Source organism: Diachasmimorpha longicaudata, chromosome 12 (genome assembly GCF_034640455.1).
Source record: "Diachasmimorpha longicaudata isolate KC_UGA_2023 chromosome 12, iyDiaLong2, whole genome shotgun sequence".
Classification (NCBI taxonomy): domain Eukaryota; kingdom Metazoa; phylum Arthropoda; class Insecta; order Hymenoptera; family Braconidae; genus Diachasmimorpha; species Diachasmimorpha longicaudata.
Genome location: NC_087236.1, coordinates 720,775 through 742,517, shown reverse-complemented (window position 1 = coordinate 742,517; position 21,743 = coordinate 720,775). Strand labels below are relative to the sequence as shown.

Here is a 21,743-nt window from a genome sequence, read left to right as displayed (position 1 = left end):
GGCTTGGACCAAGCTAATTATCAATAACGATTCTTAGCAATTATAAAAAATTTTCTCCACAGTATTTTTTTTTTTAGTGGGAATATAGTTCCCATCACGTGACGTCTCTCGTCATAGGATTCACTATACGGCAGTTTCGTGTACGGCTGACGTCAGAGATCAGCTGCTAATTTTATAGCTGTAGTTATTTCAAAAAACAAACAACAGTGCCAGTGTTTTGCCTCCTGAATTCTTATCAAAACGAGTTAGCGAGTGTGAAATCTCCCATATCCGAGTAGTTGGTTTATCGTTAATAGTATGGCGTCGAATACACGCAATAATCATAAATCGACTGAGAGAGTGAGGAAACATCGAATTTTGAAGAAATTCCGAGAGTCTTATGAGTCTAAGAGTTTCGACAGTAGTAATGATGAGGTGTTACTTGAACAATTATCATCTACATTCGATAAAGAAAATGAGAATGATTGGGTTGATATTGATCAGTATAACCTCAAAAAGTGCATGGACCAATTCCACCAGAGTTTTAGTGATGATTCTTCGTCCAATGACATTCCTGATGCAAATTTCACAGAAAATTTAACGTTCTGTGCTGAGAATGGAGAAAATTTCACGGATGAGCAAAATGGCGTAGAGGAGCCAACTGTGGTTCGAGAGCAGAACGCACCATTAAAAGCTAAAAAGAAGTTTGAAAAGCTTTATAAAACTCGCTCAGATCTTGAAACAGATTCTGAGGTGGACAGTGCCTCTGGATTTGATATCACACGAAAGCGAGCTGCAAGTATATTAAAGACTTCTTATTCTCTCGAGAATTTTGAAGAAGAGTCAATTGTATCTCCAAAGCGATCCCGAGAAGATGCTGATTCCCTAAGTACTGGAACTCATGCTTTAATCCGTAGTGGTTTACAAAGTGACAGGTCAATGAATCCAGTGCAAGGTATATTGTATTCGTTATATCCAAGTTCTCTGTTAAATATTTTTTCTTATATTTTGGGTCACAATTCCTCCTTTTTCTAGCCACGCACAAGGCCCCAAATAAGATGGACCCAAGAAGCAGTTACGAAGATCGCCTGCAAGAATTGAGAAAACAAAACCAAGATGATCCTACAAAAAGTAAATATTCCAAATTCGGTTCTAGAGGAAAAATTAAGAGAAGTCTTTGAATTCCAAAGATGTCAATCCTAATCAAATTTACTAATAACTGTGTATTTTTTCCAGTGTTTTTTGCTGATTATCTGGATGCATCTCTAGCCCTTCTGTCACTTAACCATAAAGAAGAATTGCGCAATTTGAGGAGATGTTATCAATTGGACATGGATAATCACATAAATGAATTGAAGCAATACATAAAAGCTCCTATGATGCCTATTGGGGACAAATTTGTTTTGGGTGATCACAAATTGGGGATGAAAATTCCACTGGATACACTGGAAGATTTTGAGAAATGGGAGAAATTGCTGGATTTAGACCATGCTGAGAATGTGGAGGAAGTCACTCAACGTCGAGCTGCTTTAGTAAATAGCTTGGATTTTTAACAACCAGAATTATACATCAGAACGATTTGTTTAATCATTCTGAATAAATTTTTCAGATGGAGTTCATGACTGCTGAGACGTCGGGTTCGAATGATTTTGTGAAAGATGCCAAAACAATTCTCCCTCTCTTCATTAATAAGCCAGTACAACTTCTTTACAGTGGCATTGGGCGTGCAACACGCGGAGTTGCAAAGAAGAACTTCAGCAAAACAATGAGTTATGCATGCATGAGAGGTTTGTTAATCAAGTTTTATCAAATCCGCTTTCTTAAAAAAAATATTTCGTGACCTTTATTTTTAAATTTTGAAATTATTCACAAGAGAACGGTAAGAGACTTGTTGAAATATTCTAGAACTAGAAAAATGTCTTAAAGTTTTTCTCTAAATCTACTAGTGTTCAGTATACCTGCAATAACTATAATTATCATAGTGACGCGGCTTTATACAAAATTGTCTCCTGTGCAGACTTTCTCAAAGCCAAATACAAGAAGTCAGAAAAAGAAATGATGCTCATAACAACGACCAGTAACTGGTTAGCAGCTGCACTAGATCGAGATGGAGGAGCTGCCGAGAGGAAACGACTCCGAAAGTGTACATGACATCGGTTCAATGGAACATTTCCAGTATTCTGACGTTATTTTTTTCTCATTTTTAACTGATTCCAAAAATGTTTCCAGGAAGAAACAAAATAATTATCGCTCTTTATTAGATAATATGAGTTTTCATTGTAGACGATGTATACCCAGGCTTAATTTAATCTAAATTTCCAAGCTTGGTCGAACTAAATACCTAGGCTTGGCCCAATCTAAATTGCCAGGCTTGGAACAATTTTATTTACCAGGCTTGATCCAAGCCAAATTCCTAGGCTTGGATTGACCCTCGGTGCGAGCTTGACCAGCGTTTCATGCCAGGGTTGGTCCAGACTTGGATCCAAGCCTCAGACAGGCCTGTCTTATCCTGGTCCAACCCTTGACCAGGCCTGGGCCAGTTGTTAATCCCAACCTGGGATGGGAACTATGTTGTCGAAAAAACAAAAAGATATTGACAGATATTTTTGTGCTCCCAATCGTCGGAAAAGTCGATATCAATTTCTTTGTTGTTGACAGCGAGAGGTTGAGTCATGTTCGGTTGTGCCACGAAGTCCTCGCCCGCTCATACTCATTCACCGGAAGTATCGATAATCGCGGACGGGTGACTTATCACCGGAGATCGGCGGTCAATTAATTCGGCACCTGAGGCGCCACGTCCTGGGCAGCTCGTCGGTCCTTCTCGAAAGTTCCAGCGAGCTCTAGTGGCCCCGGAATCGGGGCATTTGCGGTCTCTTGGCCTATGAACCGTTATCAGTCTACTTTATTGACCGACTTTATTTGACCGACGTGCACGCGCAGTGATTTTCCGGCCTTCGCATTGTCCTCCCGTAATATTCAGTTCATGACCGGTTCATGGCCACTTCAAGAGTAGACTTCACCAGCAGGAATCCATGTGGGGAAGAAGAAACGGATACTCACATCCTTGAACGACTGCGACAGGTATAATCTCTTGAGGGAGAAATACATGAAGCGGTTGGACATGAGCGTGATGAATGTACAAGAACTTGCTCAAGATGAAAAATCATTCGATATCTTTCAGGACTTTGCAAAAAATCTGCTTACGGAGAAAATAGCTATGGGAGCTCGAGAACTCGAATTACAGAAGTCCCCAGAGGAGGACGCGTAATGGAGGGAAACAAAACTCTCAAAAATCCCTTAATAATAGAGAAAATATACAGACACCTACAAAGAGGTGGAGAAAAACAATTATACAGTGGTTCGGAGCCCACTTAAAAAATGTCGGTCCACTCGTGTTCTCGCATGAGGATACGAGGACAAATAACCACCACAGCCAAACTATTGATAGTATCTATCTGGAGAAACCTAAAACAGGGAAAAGAGCAGGCCGATGAATGAGACAAAAATGCTGGTATGCAATTGCGAGGTACAGCATAGTCGAAAGCTTCACTTAGTGATGGTTAGGAGGCAACTCTTTTTTTTTTATCCTCCCGTAAACCACTTTTATCTCACCCATCCCCAACAAATACTCCTCAAACCAGATCTCGCATCGAACAATTCACATGGTGTGCAATATAAAATATTCTCGTTAAATGACTTGAAAAAATAAAACTCAAACGCCCGATACAGAAAATGTCATTACAGATTTTTCCAAGTTTTTTTGCTTTGAAAAATATCCTTAAAATTGTTTCCAAAGCTGCCTTAATATCATTTACCCTCGACAAAACTTTTCATGCAAGTATTTTCGTCTTCTGATGTACCTTTATTGCCGCATGCCATCTCTTTGAGTTCTGGGCTCTTGTCTCCTCCCACCAGATAAGTAAAAATCCTGACGGGCATATGAGGCCAGTTGTATTTCTTAATAAGATCAGCAGTAGTAGCTTCGGTGTTGGTGGTGATTAGCATGATTGCTTGATTGCACTGGCTTCCGAGTCCTGATCTGTTGTACCTATGCAGAACCTCGAAAGCCACGGCCAGGGCCGCCGAGACATTAGTGTTGGACTCGGGTTGCAACGTAGGTAGTGCCGCTCTCAACTCTTTAATATTCTCCTGGGATCCTTGAACTAGTGTGTCCTTGAAACACCTCACAATTTCTTCAACACTCGTTCCGTATCTGTAGACATTGACGTAATCATTGGAGGAGAGAGTGTCCAAGATACTTCTAACAGTAGCTATCGTCAAACTTCGAAGTTTCCTGGAGGAAAAACTTGCGGCATCGACGAGAACAGCTAAGTCTTTGGGGCTGGTTGCACCACCGACAAACCAGTTCATCGTGCGAAAATCAGACACGTCTGGCATGTCTTCTGGATCATTCGAGAACTTTCTCGGAGGCCAGGCGATAGCTGAAAAAGAATAATTTCAATCATCAAATATGTCTGGTGTCTGGGCAGGATAGTCGAGCCTAAACAACTACCCCAAGCTCGGCTGAACCGCGAGGTGCCGAGCTATCTCTAACAACCTTGAGCCATGATTCAGCCAACGGTTGAGCCAATCGTCAGCCAATTGTGAAGCCTTAACCTTGGCTGCCAGAGTTGGGCCAAGATATGAGCAAAGGATGTCCGTCAATGCTTGATCAACATTTGACTACCAACTTTGGCTCAAGCGTGGTTGCCAATGAGGAGCCAGAGTTAATCGACATTCATTGGTAGCCCCTTTTCGTCCAGACTCGGTCAGCCCTTCTTCAAGTAAGCATCGGGTAAGCCAGTTGTCATTCAGCATTGGCCCGACCGTAGCAGTCAATGCTCAAGTGATCAACTACTGGCCGACTTGCGGCCCAAGCCGCAAGCCGCTTGTCCACCAATACTCGGCGAATCAGGGTGGAGTCTCATCAGAGAAAAGGGTGATATGGCACGGTGCACAGAGAAAAAAATTCTTTAAAAATTACGTGATTGTTCCGTAATGTGCCAGTCAAAGCAATATTTCGTAAAAATTGGAAAACAGTTGCGAACTTTGTCATTGAACTTTCAGGAAAAAGTCCAAAACATTCCAGAAAAAGGATGAGACGTTCAATAAAAAAATGCATAGCTATGCTATGCTATGTTTTGACTGGCAGATTACGGAACAGGCACGTAATTTTTAAAGAATGTTTCTCTCCGTGTAGAAGTGGTAGTAAAAACAACGAGGGCTGGACGGGAGGGGAATGATAATCATTTCCATTACTGAGGCGCGGAAAGCGCTTCCTACCCGACTGGTTTGAGAACGATGGGTTAAATATTACAAGACCGAACTCCACCGAGATACATCACAGCTCCTAGGAGTATAGGCCCTTACCTACCCTCCGTTAAACGCGATCTACTATGCCTCTAACGGAGACTGTCGTAACTTCGGAGTGACATGACAGTTGAGCGTTATTCATTGTGTAAAGCATTATTCATTTTTTAGTATTTCGATTAACATTCCCCCCATCCCCCTTTGTGTGCCCCTCGCCCACCCGCCATAGGTCTTCGTAACGAAAAACAGATTATGGCATGAGGACGATGGGGTCGGAATGTGAAGTTTGCTGCACTCGGCGTGACAAGTCTACGTCGAGCCTTGACTTCAAACCTCCCTCGGGCTGCTCACTTCACACTCCTCACAATCCTCCACATATCGTCATCATGGCATAATCTACTATTTTGCCGTTATTATTACAAGAATGATATTTTTTTAAACAGAGAAAAATTATAGGAATTGAGAAAGGGAATAACTATCGTAGAAGGCTTCGTGCCTACCAAGGAGGGACTTGGCCAGCTGGCTAACCTTCTTCATTTCAACTGTATGACCTCCATGATGAGCCCGAATAATTCCTACACTTGTCATTCTTCGAAAAGCCAAAAAATGTGCTTTTCATTTTTCTTCGATTCGGAAAATAACAGCATAAATCCTACTTTTTTATTTAGTAACAGTATCTAGTCTATTCTTTAGGGCTTTAGGAATGGCGAATCAAACCTAGTGACCTGAATGTCAATATTTTTCCAGAAAAATAGTAAATATTCATCATGTTGTCTTGATCATGGACATAACCTCGTAAGAATTTGAAAAACTTTACGCTGCCTATTAGAGTCTCATGAAAAATCAGAAAAAAATTCATAATCTTTTCATATACTTAACTAATGATTTATGAAGCTCCTGTTCTGAAATTCCGAAAATTTGACTATATAGGGCAGGCTAATAAATATTACTCGTAATAAGTATCACCCATTAAAGTATCTCGACCCTAAGGTCGGTATTTTACCGACAGGATACGCCGCTTTTGGATATTTTCAGTTGCTAACGTTTGTAATTAACTGCATAATAAATTTTTTTTTAATCTTGTAAAATTACCTCTATCTAAATTGTATTTCAGAAAATATCGAAAATATTTTTCCAACATTTCGAAATAATATCGCATTAGAATTCTCGCAATTTCTGTAACCACCGGATCCACATAGAACACTGACAATTTTGATAGCATGAGAAAGCGAACCGGGATAATTATCACTAAATATTCATAATAAATAAATGGTAAATTTATAACTGTCATCAATTTACATTGAATCGTTTTTACCATTTTTTCAGCTGATATTTTAGTGTATGATATTTGTTGGATTTTCCATGAAATAAATAAATAAAAAGCAAAAATCAATCTCATTCTCTTCTGAGTGTTTATACTTTAAATTGAAAAACATTTTTATGGGTTGGAATTGTGCGAAGTGTGAGGTATGGTGTTTAGGTTTGATTTTAAGTATGCAAATAAAGTGGAATGAATAGCACTCTTTGAGAGCATGCGAATAAAAGGTCCAGGGTGTTGTTTCCCTTTGTAAATCTAGTTAATTCCTCTAAGGAGTCGGTGTAGAACGGATGTGTCTTCCAAGCACAATTGTTTGAGTTAAATAATAAAGTAGAGAAATAGTTTCAATTATTTCCAGGATATTATTATTACAAATAAGCCATTTCCAGTAATATTTTTTCAGGTGAGATATTTTGTCTGGCATATTTAGACGTATGCTATTGGGGATGCAATATTTTGGCGTGATCCTGGAAAAAGTTGTGTGAAATTTAGACATTCGTTTTCGCTATGAGATAAAATTTCATGAAGATCTCGTGGGCAGTTCTAGGAAGAGCATTTTGCTGAATGTTATGCAAGTAGTTTCTCGTTGTCTTGCACATTTCAAAGATACCAAAATGCTTCTTCCTGTCATCTCGAATACAATTAGTTACGCTCAGATTCCTTGAATGTCAGACGTACCTGGAAAACGTCTTAAAAATCCAGCGGTTGCTCCAAAGTATTGCCAGGAGAGAGTCGGATCACTCTCGTAGTTATTAACGAAAAGGGGATCCAGATGGTCACTCCACTGAAGCCCGACAGCAACTTCGCTATCTACAAGTAATAGAAAGTATATATGTATCGTCGTGTATATATAAAGTATATATGTACCACTGGAAATCAACTAACTATTGGGAACAAAATCAAATTACATAAAGAAGTCGAGTTTATTTCGAGAAAATCTCGGGAACGATTTTAGGAGAAATTTTGAAATATTTTTTACCATTTTTTAACAAATAAGTTATTAAATATTGTGTGAGAATTTTTCGTTAATTAAGTAGTTTCAGATTTTCTGATGAAGTTGTTTTGCCCCAAAAATTGATTTTCAAAGATTCATTTAGAATATTTGCTCGTGAATATTGTTTAATTTAATAATTTTTAGCGCAACCTCTATCATAACAAGAATTTTTTGATTTTATAATTCACATACAAACAAACAGAGCTGTTCTCAATTAGTTAATTAAAATAAATAATAGAAATATATTTTACTTGAAGACATTCAGATCAGATTTAAAAACTCTATATATGGCTGTACTTCTGATTTACAATCAACAGTAGTGGTATTTACAAGAAATATACAAATCCCAACAATTTTTCAGAATTTTACCGGTAACAAAAAGTTCTCCTCCCATTTGCAAAAATAGCGGATTTTATCCAAATTTTCTGGATTATTTTTCCCACCCAAATTTCAGCCAATAGAATTGCACCATTTGTTGATATTTTGTATAGCCTACCTCGAATATCAGCGATTATTTTTCCCACCCAAATTTCAGCCAATAGAATTGCACCATTTGTTGATATTTTGTATAGCCTACCTCGAATATCAGCGATAATTTTTTGAATATTTTGGTAAACAAACGACACTTAACCAAATAAACCTCTTTTCATGTCATGGCACAATTCTCTTGGCCGAAATTTGGATAGGAAAAATAATCCCCTGAATACCACTCGAGCTTCAAAATTATAGAATATTTCCCTCTAGGTTCCCTGCATACAAATGAAGTCGTCAAGTTTTTCAGGAAAAATCACTCGTGCTTCGCACTCGTGATTTTTTAGCCTGAAAAACTTGACTCCTTCATTTGTTTGCAACGAATCTATCGGGAAATATTCGATAATTTTGAACCACTTGTGGTATTATATGTGAAAATCCAATCCATTTCCGCACATTTTCTAGGAATTCCGAAAATTATTTAAAACTTAATCGAAAGCCCATAAAATTTCGACAAATCTAAATAAATGTTCAAAATTATTGAGAACAATTTTGTCTCAAAAATTCCACCACCAGCTAGGGATTACGGTTGCAAAGATGAACCGTAAATTTGTTTGTCACCGTGTTGGTTATTCCCCGCAACTTTCAACAAATCGATAAAAGAAAGTATTGACAGAAAGCCGTGAAATTGGCTGATCAATAATACGTTCACGCTGTCCCCAGAACGGAAGGGAAATAGGCCAAAGAACTAAAAAACCTTCATTTGTGATCAATCCTACAATTACATACGCATTCCGTTAAATTTATTGACAGTGCAAATATTTTTCAAAATCTTAAATCCCTAGAAATAAAAATCCAGATTTTTCGTACAGTTGAAAAGGATGTGTGCGTGTATACATAGTATAGTATAGGTCATAAACAATTATACGATTTGATAAAACAAACGTTCAATATGAATTATAAATATAAAATATAAAATATAAAATACGTATTTTATTTAGTATTCTCTGTTCATATACCCTTTCAGGCTTGTACGATTTGTTCTCATCCCACCCCTGGAAAAATTTCTTGAAAAAAATATCTTGGGTAGAAAATATTTCGGATTATTTTTCCCACCCAAATTTCAGCCAATAGAATTGCACCATTTGTTGATATTTTGTATAGCCTACTTCGAATATCAGCGATTATTTTTCCCATCCAAATCTTGGCCAATAGGATTGCACCATTCGACGTTATTTTATATAGTCAACACGGTATTTCAGCGGAAATTCTTGGAAATTTCACTGGAAATTTTGCATGTTGCTATATATAAAAAAAACAAATGTTGAAGTAACCCTCAATTGTATCTGACAGATTAAATGGCAATTCGTTGAAAATTATGTCTCATGGTGCAATTCTATCGGCCAACATTTGGATGCAAAAAATAATCCCCCGAATACCACTCGAACTTCGAAATTATCTGATATTTCCCTCAAGGTTCCCTACAAATAAATAAGCTTGTCAAGTTTTCCAGTTTAAAAATCACGAGCGCGAAGCGCGAGTTCATTTGTTCATTCATTTGTTTGCAACGAACCTATCGGGAAATATCCGATAATTTCGGAGCTCTTGTGGTATTATATGCGATAATTTTTTGAATATTTTGGTAAACAAACGACACTTAACCAAATAAACCTCTTTTCATGTCATGGCACAATTCTCTTGGCCGAAATTTGGATAGGAAAAATAATCCCCTGAATACCACTCGAGTTTCAAAATTATAGAATATTTCCCTCTAGGTTCCCTGCATACAAATGAAGTCGTCAAGTTTTTCAGGAAAAATCACTCGTGCTTCGCACTGGTGATTTTTTAGCCTGAAAAACTTGACTCCTTCATTTGTTTGCAACGAATCTATCGGGAAATATTCGATAATTTTGAAGCACTTGTGGTATTATATGTGAAAAAATTCCCTGGGAATTAAAAAATTTCGCAAAAAGTCTCCATTTCAATAGCAAAACAAAATTATGACTCATCATAGTTCCGTTACCCTTCTCTCATTTCCCGATTTGTAATTGTAATTAAAACTGAAAGTGTAATAAGTTAGATGTTTTGAGGGATATTTATATTTGTTACGCATTAATTTGATTAATTGAAAAATTATTGTTAATAGTGCTGTTTAGAGAAATGAGAGTCATTATTATTATTAAAATTGTCTGTCAAGATGAGGTCATGAACAAACTTACAAATGGTAATATTCTACCTCATTGTCTATTTATTTATTGACTTTTATTTACTTTTTTTATTTTATATGAATATATTTATTCACATAGTTTATCCTCTCAAGAAACATTTACGCACTTTCACCCCTCTCTCCCCTCGCTACCCCTTACATTTTTCATTTTTTTGTTTGGATATCGTTTATGTTTATTTTGATTAGAAATAGATGTATATATTGTAATTTGAAATTCTATTTTTTTTCGATAGATACGTTTTGGTTTAAGATAATTTTTTTCTTCGAAATATTATAATTTTCTGAAATATTTTATTCTGCAGGAATTTTTTTCGAAGTTTGTTTTTCCCCAAGAAATTTTATGCAGGAACCAAATCTAATGTAGCGAAAACAAATTGTAAATGGAAAACGTAACATTTTTTTCTTAATAGAGGAATTTTTTTGTCCCTTTTTGGTTTTTCTGTTTTAGTGAGATAATTACACATTCCCATAGATGTGATTTACATCCTCGAAATTGGAAAGTAATCACTTACCAGAATCCTTTATCCCCGGAGGTAGAAGTACACCTGACATGCTCAGATTAACTGGCAAATTGTCAAAGTGTCGATGAACCGAGAGCAGGACCTCGCGAGGATGGGGTGTACTCTTTCCATCACTAGTGAATCTGTTGATGTCGTGCGAGCTGTAATACCTCGGTGAAGCGTTCGCCTCCCTCGAGGAGGAGACAGCAGCTTGCTCCGCACTTTCCATCAGCCTCTGCCAAGTTTATTTAAAATATTTTATTGCGTTAATCAAAGAAGTAATTATATCTTACAGGATATTCTTTCTGTTCAGTTTCGAATACTTTTTATAGAATTTTCTTGAGGTCTTCCAACCGAATTTCTGATCATATTTCCTACTGAATTTTTATAAGATTTCTTATAGGGCTTTGTTGGCTGTTATTTATTTAAAATGTTAGAGGCCATATCGTGGAGTATTTATACTATCACAGCATTAAAATCGCAAGTTTTCCATAGTTATGCTAATGGGAAATTTTGACAATCTGACACTAGAAATTTTTTTATTGGTTTGAGAAATGTTTTTCATAATATTCTCGGAAATGCCATGAAAAATTTTAAGAAATCTCTAAAAGTTGGGCCCAAATGATTCAGAACCATCTGAAACTTAACGATTTCATATTGAGCAACAGAACTTTTTTCATTTCGGAGGTATTCATGATTTTATTAATCAAGGATTTTACGTGATTGAACCCTCGTAAATGGCCTCGCATTTTGCGCACCAAAAAAACCTAATTGACATTACAAATTCATAATTTACATTTTCAAAAACGTAATCTACGTTTTCAAAATCGTGATTTACGCTTTTTTGAAATCATAATTTCAAAAAATGATAGTGTACGATTTCAGACTTGGAGTTTACGTTTTCAAAATGGTAATTTCCGAGTTTAAAAATCTGGTAAATTACGTTCTAACTCTCGAATTTTACCACTAGTTTTTTTTAGGTCCATTAGACTGGCATCGAGCGTCAATGAGTAGTTTTTACCTAGATTTGTACACCACATTTTTTTAGGTATTTCCATATTTTTTCTATATGAGGTATTATAAGATCGGTCAAGGTTCAACCTTTTCCCCCCTTCGATTGTATCGCCAATTTTCCCCCATTTTCTACAGATCATTAAATGACTATTCCATTTTTTGAAATTTTTCTACGATACGACAAACCCGCTATGATTTTTTCATTTTTTCAGCTTTGAAGAGCGTAACACCCGCAAACACTAACAGGTTTAGAAATTTTTTTTCAAATTTTTCGTTTTTCTATCGCCGGTTCAATCAACATAGCTCTATATTTTTTGTACATCACATTCTGTGAGATTTCATCATAAAAGAGTAAAAAATCTTGCTTTTTCCCACGTGGACTGCATTTTTTTTGTTCAAAAAAATTCAGGGAATTTATGGTATCAACAAAGAAACTTTCACCACAGGAAATCGCGACTCTCTCACTTCATACGCTTTTGTTTTAAACGGATTCCTGGAGGCACTAGCAAAAAAAATGAGTGAATCAAAAAAATGTTGTTTTGGATAGTGGCAAACGAATATTTCTTAGAAAGAAATTAATTATTTTCCATGTTGATGATATTAGTTGTATTATAAGACAATTAATGTTCCGAATCCTGCCAAATAAATCGAAGCAAATGAACAGGAAAATACTGTTTTGGTACTAATGAAAGAAATATTTCTTCAAGTTCCACTCCGTCATTCCTCTCAATGTAAACAACACACGATGACGTTGCGACAGATCATCGGACGTATCTTCTACCAATCTATCAACTTCTCCATTTCCTTCAATACCGAAATGAGAAGGAATAAATAATAAAGAAAAATTGATTTGTGAATCGCCATTTTTTGTTATTTTAAAATATTGAAAAGAGCAAAAACAGTATGATTGTATTGGAGCCCTATATAAGTCTATATCAGTACTATGAGGTAATTGCTTCCTGGAGAGACCGTCTGCGTGGTCTTACGACGAAAACTCCAGTTTATGTTTAGAGAATAATATAAAGAAATCGCTTTTCATTGAAAGACAGAAACCATGATGACGATGCTTTGGTTTTTAATATTTTTAAGTTCGTTTGTCAGTGCGTCAACTGCTCTCGAAGTGTGAACATATAATCATCCGAAAGAAAACTGCTCTTACTTATATCGTTTATTTTTCATCATTAACCTGGTTTCCAATTATTAAAATCTAATATAAAATACTCTTTTCTAATCTTCGTGACATGTGTATTGGTTTTAAAATGTAGTTTTCCTTCGTTAAGGACTTGACATGCACTAAGTGAGTCCATCTTATAGGACTTGCTATGCAATTTCTTGAAAGACTCCCAACACGATATTCGACGTGGGTTTTTGTGAGCAATGGGTGCCATATGGGAGTTACCTAGGCATCAATAAAGGTCATACACGGAGATCATTTGAGGATCATTTCGGGTAGAGGTGAGAGTATAACACCCGCTGAACCCGTTATGACCCCATCAGAATGCATACATATACCAGTCATACGATACCAATACAACCCCCACTGCCCCCATCACTGTTATATGGCGCCCATAAGACTGTCGTCAGGATTAAAACACACTTTAAATAACCCCCATATGCCCTCATAACTCTTATATGAACTCTATAAGACCGCGATGGGGATTAACACACATAACACATTCGACGTGACTCCGAATTGATCCACCATTGATTCCAATATAAATTTCATTGACTCCATTGACTCCTACCTACGGCCAAAAACAAAAGTCACCATTGTAGGTGGAACCGAACTTCGTCCTGGAGAATTTTCTACTCGTTAGAGGTATCAGCATCAAAAAACTCTTGTGTATTGGAAATATTTACGAAATCTTGAGAAGAATTATTCATAAATTATGGTTCCATTGCCAAACTGCAAATGTCGTAATGAAGAGGAAACGATCGATCACGTCCTATGGCAATGCCCTTTGTGACAATGATTGTAGACAAATTATGTATATTATGTGGGAGTTTCTAATCAAACAGAAAAGTCTGTGAAAAATTACTGTACCGGGCAATAGAATTGAGGTGCAATATGTGGGAATAGTGGAATGTGTGTTACTCACACATAAAAGTTACTATTAATACCGACAATTTTATAATTAATCATATGTGGCTCCGTAATATGTACTAATCAGCACTATAAAATTTCAAGATCTATAATTTTTTATTTGAGGTTAAATGAAAAATTGATAGAATTCCTTCATTTTTTTACTATACCACATAGTAATTTTACGGTTACTAATTGTGATTGGTTAACGATGAGAGCCGAATAGAGTCGATTATTGCTGACGTTGGACTTCGTCATGGGACATGTTGCATCAGACGTTGAATTTTTATGAGGCCGGTATAGAAGTTTTCCTAAGTCGATAAAGACATTTCACTGGACGGCATAGTAATTTTTCTCGGACCTGCAATTTGCGCCGAGATTGTAAGGCAGTACAGTAATTTTTATCGTATGTAATTTTTATATTTTTATATTAATTGATGAAAGCGGTTTTATCGCGGAATTGTTCATCGTGTTGGGGTAATTTATAATTAAAAATAAAAGGGTAAACTCAGTAATTCTCCCCAAAATAATGACTCCAATTTTCTTTTACTGTTAATCGATCGTCCATCATATACCAATCTCAAAATTTTAATTTTTCTTGTGCCAAATACTTGAAAATTACTATCGTAAACACAACATTTTCGGATAATCGATCATTTTTAAATATATCCTTCATGTCAGTCTGAAAATTTTATTACAGCAAAATCTAGTCTCCGAAATATTCTCCGATTCCACCTTTTTTCGTTTTTGAATCCTCCTTTAAACTCGGGGAAAATATTCAGTTGCTCTAACGCTTGAATCATTTATTAATTTATGATAATCAGTCTAACAGTCCAGAGACATTCCAAACTTGTAATGTCCTTTCCCCTTCCACCCTCCGATCATCATCCACTATACTTTTGCAATGGACAAACGAAATGAGAATATTCCTGCATTTTTCTCAACAAATCAAAAATCACGCAGTTTGAATATATAATTTAGTACTTTGTCTGCAAGAGTGAGTGTTCAATTTTGCAATTTTGAAAACATCAACACCGTCGGGTATCGACTCTTTACTCGCGTATTTTTTTGATAGTCAAAAATCACATCACATCCTCCCACCTAATTCCCGTAATTTAACTCCGTTCACGGTCCGTTTTATAATTTTTAATTTGGACGTATTAAAACATTATCATCAAATGTAAATAACGAGTGAAAATATATCCATTTTTTTGGGAAATGAATTGACGGTATTTTTTATTGACAATTATACCTTAAGATGTTCCAACAATTTGCGTAGAAACGATTATTCACTACCAAACTAAACAAAACCCTTTTGTTAATAATCGATGAATTTTTCTGCAAATATTTCTTAAAATGATGAACCTGATCAATGACTGTTAACTCAGATTCGATGTTGTGATGGTAAACAACTCACATAAATAGACACTAGCTATGGAAGATGAAATATGTATGCAAATTGGACTATATTTGTTTAGAAATGCTTGAAAAAAAGGAAAATCATTGAAAGATAGTCAAGAATCTCCTTAATGACCCGAAAAATTCTTTGGAACATTTTTAGAAACTATTTTGTTTAGAAGATTTTCTGGATTTCCTTTCGAAAAAAAATTTGCGAACAAGTCTCTGACAATCATATTTCTAAATAATGATGGTCTTCCAAAGATTTTCCGAAAAATCTTTTTTGATCGTCAGGGATAGCTTCCAAAAATTTTTTGGTGATGCTGAGGAACATTTCCCAAAGATCTACGACAGGCAATAATTTTCTTACGTAATTAGTATAATTGTGACTTTATTAATTTCTGTTTTAGGGTTCGTGAGAGTGAGAAATGAGATAGCTTTGCAAAAATCCCCCTTGATCTTCTTCAAGTCGCTATGATACGTGACGTATGATCATCATAATTCTTTCACACTTTATTAAATAATTAAATAATAAATAATGAACTCTACCGTGGACTCCACCATTAATTCCCTCAAGTGAAAAATAATTGGAATCATTCTAAGTGTGACTCGAATGGAGCTGCTAAATCGTCATAAATGACCACTACATCAAAATTATTATAAAACAGAATGGAATTTGAATCGAACCACAAACTTACAATTATTTTTTTGCTATCTGCATTAGATTCCGAAACATTTAGTGAAAAGTAATGAAGTAGACAGTCAAAGTGACTTATCTCGATTTACCCCCTGACTACTGAACTGATAAAAAAATATAAACAAATGTGTTACCAGCGGAGTCAATGCAACGTCTCTAATCACAGTCGTTAGCAGGAACGTTTTTTTTTTAAATGTATCTTACGATAGTTTACGAGACCATGAGGAAGAAGGGGTTGTTTGCGCACGACATGTTTAACCGAGAACGATATTTTTTTCTCTTATATCATAAACAGTTTGGTTTTCCACCACAGAAATTTGCTTCATAATTTTTGAAGCGTCATTTATCATAGAAATGGTAGAATTAAATGCGCGTTTTTCTACCGTTTTGTGCAGACTATAAGAAGAGAAATATTTCGTAAAAATTACCCTTCCATTTAGATAACTTATATTTTCAAAAAATTATAAAATATATAAATCAAATGTTATTTTGCGGTTGAGAAATATTGTCCTGGTAATACATAATGTGTCATTTATATTTAATTTTGCTCTTTTTGTATAGTAATTATTGTTGAGATTTCAAGAACAATTCTAGGTCTGTTTAATAAATTTTGCCCTTCCAGACCAGGAAGGATCATTAATCCTACGGATTAATTTTACTTTCCTTCCAGAGTCGGAAAAAACATCACAGCACCTGCATATTTTGCCAATGATATTTGTTTTGGATAAACAAACGTCTGAAATTTCCATTCGAAAATGCTCTTTAAATTCTTGTCAGACGAATATTCAATGATTGTCAAAATTATATTTTTCTCACAGTGCAGAACCAACGGTTGTATATCAACAGGAAAACTTTCGCCAACCAAACCTAGAATTTTATTGAAAATCTTTGTTCTCACCCCAACAAATTTTCTTAAAGGGACAATAAAATAGATCTTCAGGGATAAAAGTGTAATGAACATACGCATTTACCATGCGGACCGGCCAGTGTTTACCAAAAAATTTTCGCTGTGTACACTATTGATTGATCTATTTTCAATTTGTATCAGTTGATAAATATTAGTATCGGAGGGATAAACCGGATTAAGTTAATTTTGATCACATGAAGAGAATTGTCCGTAAAAATTCTAGTCGAACTACTAAATAACATATCAAATGCTTCGTTTTAAAAGTATATTTCACCTCGAAAAAGGGCCAGTACCGATCCCCAAACAAGAAAAAATGGAAAGTAGAACAGAACAAAAATTTTATGTTTTTAAGATCAATTTCTTGGTGATTTTTAGTAAATTTTTAGAAAAAGTCAGAGAAAATTAACGTTCTAGACAATAAAATTTCGAATGTAGGCATTGGATTTTTTTCTGGCCACCACTTTGTGCATCTTTTCTGAAGTTAATACGAAAATTTCTTTTAGAAACTTATTGCCATCTAATGCTCAGTTTTTAATGCATATCTCCAAAGAGTTATCAAATAGTTTAGGAAAAAAAATGTACTATCTCCATTAAACTCTGGAATAATGATCGAAAACTATCGAAAAGTAGAAATCGACTTGACTTGGTTTAAAAATAAAAAATAATAGTTATAAAATCAATTTCTCGAAATAATAATAATTATTTTTAGTAAAATATAATGATAGTTTTACTCGCATCAAATTTCTCAATTAAATTCCCTTTGTGGAAGAAATTAATATTCAATGCCATGAACCCGTCAAGTACGGAGTCCATATAACTATATGGACCCACCAACTTATTCCATAGACCAGGATTTCTACCCTATAGAGGCCTTATGTATACGTTTGCCATGTACCACCTGCCCGGAGAGACAGTTTAAGCGCAGAATATAGACTTATTATTGTTTCAAATATTCATTGTTTGTAAATAAACAATCCAAACTATTCAAACTTTCTAGAACGTTACTTTTAAATATAAAATTATTTTTGTAGTGGAAAATTGACTGTTTTAGAAAATTTCTGTCATAAAAAAATATTGCAATTGTTATTCAAAACAAAACTCAAGTTCCTAATCCTTTTTTAGGTATTTTCTACCTGTAAAATTTGTTCATAAAAGTTCAATTGTGATATCCAAGTTCAGACCTACTCAATGTTAACAACAACATCATTGTTAAATGTCCTAAAATTGAGAATTAAATGTGCCCCAAGTACAAGTCTTGATAGTCATTTACAAAAGTAGAAAAGTAAGAACCATCAGCCAAAAGTGAATAATGGCAGCGATCCTAAAATGATAATTTTTCATACAATTTTTCTTCGATTTCCAACCAATGAAAATAGCTAAAATTTTGATGAAAAATTTAGAACGATATACCGAAGGGCTGTCAACTATTTCTTCTCGTTTATTTGGAGAAAATGCAGAAGATTGATTGATTACATAAATTGAAAAATGATAGTGAACCGCCCTCTGTTATGATTCCCTCACCCCTTCGTCAAAATTTGAGACATTTACATTTGATAAAATCGAAGAAATCTGGTTTGACAAATCATAATTTTGCCATCACTTCTGTTATAGTTAATGGTTTTCTCTAATTGTAACATAACTTTAGCGTCCGCACTGGAGTAGTTTCACGACCAAAAAATCATATTTATCGACGAAACGAAAATGTTAAAATTCGTATAGACGCGGGGGTTCGTTGCCCCTCAAATAACTCTGCCCTTCCAAATGTCTGACCACATCTTGACTAGATCTACTCCACGCCCAATGCCGAGATACAAGTGGAAGTAGAAAAATCTAATGTACCATAACTGCGTTCATCTTGAAGTCCAACATGTTCTTCACCTCAGCAGCCATTTCCCTCACCAGTACGAGTCCATCCTTCTTGTTTACAGTAGTTTCTCCATCGTTATGATATTTCTGAAAATAAAAATGACAAATGGATATCCTCAACCACTGCTCCCTCTTCTATCGGAAATACTTCACTAGGAAACTTACTCGCTGAATCTCCGCTAGTTTCGTCGCCTGTTTTCCAAACTCCCACAAATCCACTCCAAACTTGAGCGCCCAATTTCTCACCCTGCAAACAATATGAGCATCAGGTTGTTGAATTTTCTATTTCATTTTTTTCCATCATCAAACTCACAATTAAAAAATATTGAATATCACATGATTTCTGTAGCAAAGTGATCAGCTAGACCAAGACACCCAGACTTTGAGGCATGTTTGAGATTCAATTCAGAGGCAATAGCAAAATTTTGGAAAAAATAGTTTTTCTGTGGTCTTTAATTTCGAGATATATTTTAATTGTCAAATATATAATGAAATCCATAATGAGATCAATTTTACAAATATCTTACAAAAAAAAGATTTACCAAAGATGATTCAAACGTTTATTAAAAAATCTTATCAACAGTAAAATTCAATATGTGAATAAAATAAAAATTTGTTTCCATTTCAGTCAAACAACTGCCTAAACATTTCGATTAATCAACGCTTTTCAGTGTTTGATTGAGACATCAAATTTTGGTATATTCAGTATAATTTTTAGCTTTTACTGTCAATAGTAAACTGAAAATTAAAGGGTCAATCGAAGATGATTCTCACAAATTTCAACTGTCCCTCCACACTTCCTATAAATAGCTATTACATCATTGGTCAAAAGATTCGCCCTCCCCCGAGCCGTACGATCGAACAAAACGACCGAGTTGTCGTCCCATTACTAAAGTTTTAAACAAAAGCCAAACTTACTCATTGTGCGGTATGTCCTCCTCCTGTTGACGACTGATTCGAATGGTGATGAAAAAAAATATGCCAAGGCATAACGTCCACTTCGCCAACTGACGCATCGCCTCTCTTTTATTCTCCTCAACACGTTATCTAACTCTACGTACCAACAATCTCACTATTGTCTTATATTATCAACTGTAAACTATCCCGCACTCAACTTTATGTATCGCCAAATAATACCTTCGTCAAATAATACCCTCTAGCTCTAGCTCTATTAGGCCACATCAGCCTCAGCAATACTATTCAGTTCTCCTTAATTAATCGAGTTTACTACTCGCCTATTAAATAACATTTGATTGTTACTCCGTTATCACTGATCCCTAACCGTGACCCATTACCATGAACTTTGGTTTATCTCAAGTATTGACAGGCTATTTTTTCGCCGGTATGGAGGCATGCAAAAATCCATATAATCCCCTCACCAAACACCCTGAGCCCTCACCAATTACCCAGAAAATGTAAAAAATCATTCGACAATGATGATGATGGTGATGATGATGGATGCAAAAGTCCTCACCACCAACTATCAAACAATGAGGGTTTTAAAATTGACACTTCTTTTTCCCTCTGCGTTCACACGTACACTCGTTTCTCGTTTCAATGCCCCTCTTCGCCCCAATACCCCAACGAAAAGCTCCCCCGGGTGTACGCGTCGCCCCTCCCACGTTGCCGTCACTCAATATGCACCGTCTCCCCAAATCTTCACTATTTTTTCATTCCACATTCACTCAACTTACTCCCCCCATTCTCAATTAATTTTGACTTTTGAAATTCAATAATCCATTGGAGGTCTTTCTCTTTCGACAGTTTCAATAATTTCGGGGTGTCCTTCCTCACCGTCAAAACACCCTTCACCATTCAACACTCATTTCTCCCGTACCCCACCCCCACCCCCCCCCCGCGCTAAATTCACTATTAATTTTTCAGACGGATTTTGGACAGTTTATAAAGATTTAACGCGCTCTCTGGATTATTTATTTTGTTGAAATGTCGAGTGAGAATCACACTACGTGGCACAAAAATATAAGCATCTTCTTCAGCCGACCATCAAACCTTCAGAAGGCGCGCGCGCGCATTAACTCTTACTACGACTACAAGCGCTCGAGATTTTCAGGGGGGTGGGGGGTGGTATTGTAGCAGTGAAACAGAGATGGACATACAACGAAAAGAGTACGACTGTGGCCTTCATAGAGAGCTTTATCCAGGAGGAACGTACATGTATTAGTTCCCAAGCGTTGAAGTGGTGGTGGTGGTGGTGGTGGTGGTGGTGGTGGTGGTGGTGGTGGTGGTGAGAGGGGGATGAGTCTGGCGCTACACACCTATCAGCCATTACGTTGAGCTTTTGGGTATAGCGCAACCCTCGAGGCACTCTGGCGGCTGCCAAGACGAATGGGGTGGGGGGTGGGGGGTGTAAAGGTTGCAAGAGGGGCTTGACCAGGACCAAACCCGTGCACAAGCGTTGCGCATTGTTTTCCAATGCGCAGGCCCGCCATCATTGATTTAAAGCGCCGAGATGGAGGGGGTGCACAGGGCTGTATATCTGTAGTGGATTCGTTGGAGGAAGTAAGTTGAAAAATTTTGCGCATATTATTTTAGAAATATTTGAGGGAAATGTCGGAAGAACATCCCCGTAGATGATGTAGCTGGGGATGTAGGAGATCCTTTGACGGTTCACTCAAAATGTTGGGAACTTGCAGTGCTATTGGATAAATAATTCGATGGCTTCGATTTATATGATTTTAGGAGGAAAAGGGGGAGAAGCTGTGACGAGTTGGTCGGTGGGGGGCTGGCAGGGACAACCCCACCCACCTTCTTTTCTCGTAAGACCATTTCCGAATCTCGTACGCAAGCCTCTCTCTCTCTCTTTCTCTTTTCCTCGGCCTCGTCTACGCCATTTTATGACACTTCAGTGGATCCCTCTGTCTCTCCCAGTCTCGTTCCTCTTCTCACCGTCAACTTCGACCTCACCCTCGCGGCACACACCATCCTGGATCGCCCTTCGCGCATTCACACACAAACTCA

General features: G+C 36.4%; 2 protein-coding genes across 7 annotated transcripts in view; one reads left to right on the top strand and one right to left on the bottom strand.

Moving 5' to 3' along the window:
• The window catches only part of LOC135168005 (voltage-dependent calcium channel subunit alpha-2/delta-3), an 84,744-nt gene extending 63,963 nt beyond the window's left edge, over positions 1-20,781 (bottom strand). For 3 of the 5 annotated variants that reach the window (XM_064131818.1, XM_064131819.1, XM_064131820.1), the window contains exons 1-6: positions 19,683-20,780; positions 18,930-19,011; positions 18,738-18,851; positions 10,812-11,034; positions 7,286-7,417; positions 3,840-4,421 (exon numbers count right to left, since the gene is read on the bottom strand). In XM_064131818.1, the coding sequence (XP_063987888.1) occupies positions 3,840-4,421; positions 7,286-7,417; positions 10,812-11,034; positions 18,738-18,851; positions 18,930-19,011; positions 19,683-19,780 (1,231 nt within the window). In that variant the 5' untranslated portion in view covers positions 19,781-20,780. Of the gene's footprint in view, positions 1-3,839; positions 4,422-7,285; positions 7,418-10,811; positions 11,035-18,737; positions 18,852-18,929; positions 19,012-19,682 lie in introns of all 5 variants that reach the window. The other 2 variants (XM_064131816.1, XM_064131817.1) reach the window with 1 other exon arrangement.
• Positions 181-3,846, top strand: LOC135168008 (uncharacterized). Of its 2 annotated transcripts, none has more exons than XM_064131824.1 (5): positions 181-934; positions 1,015-1,110; positions 1,216-1,511; positions 1,589-1,766; positions 1,962-2,103. In XM_064131824.1, exons 1-5 carry the CDS (start codon positions 298-300, stop codon positions 2,036-2,038), a joined length of 1,284 nt encoding a protein of 427 aa, XP_063987894.1. In that variant the 5' UTR covers positions 181-297; the 3' UTR covers positions 2,039-2,103. The 2 variants fall into 2 exon arrangements, with proteins under 2 accessions (XP_063987894.1, XP_063987893.1); XM_064131823.1 differs by having other exon boundaries at positions 185-934; positions 1,997-3,846.
• Positions 20,782-21,743: the final 962 nt, after the last annotated feature.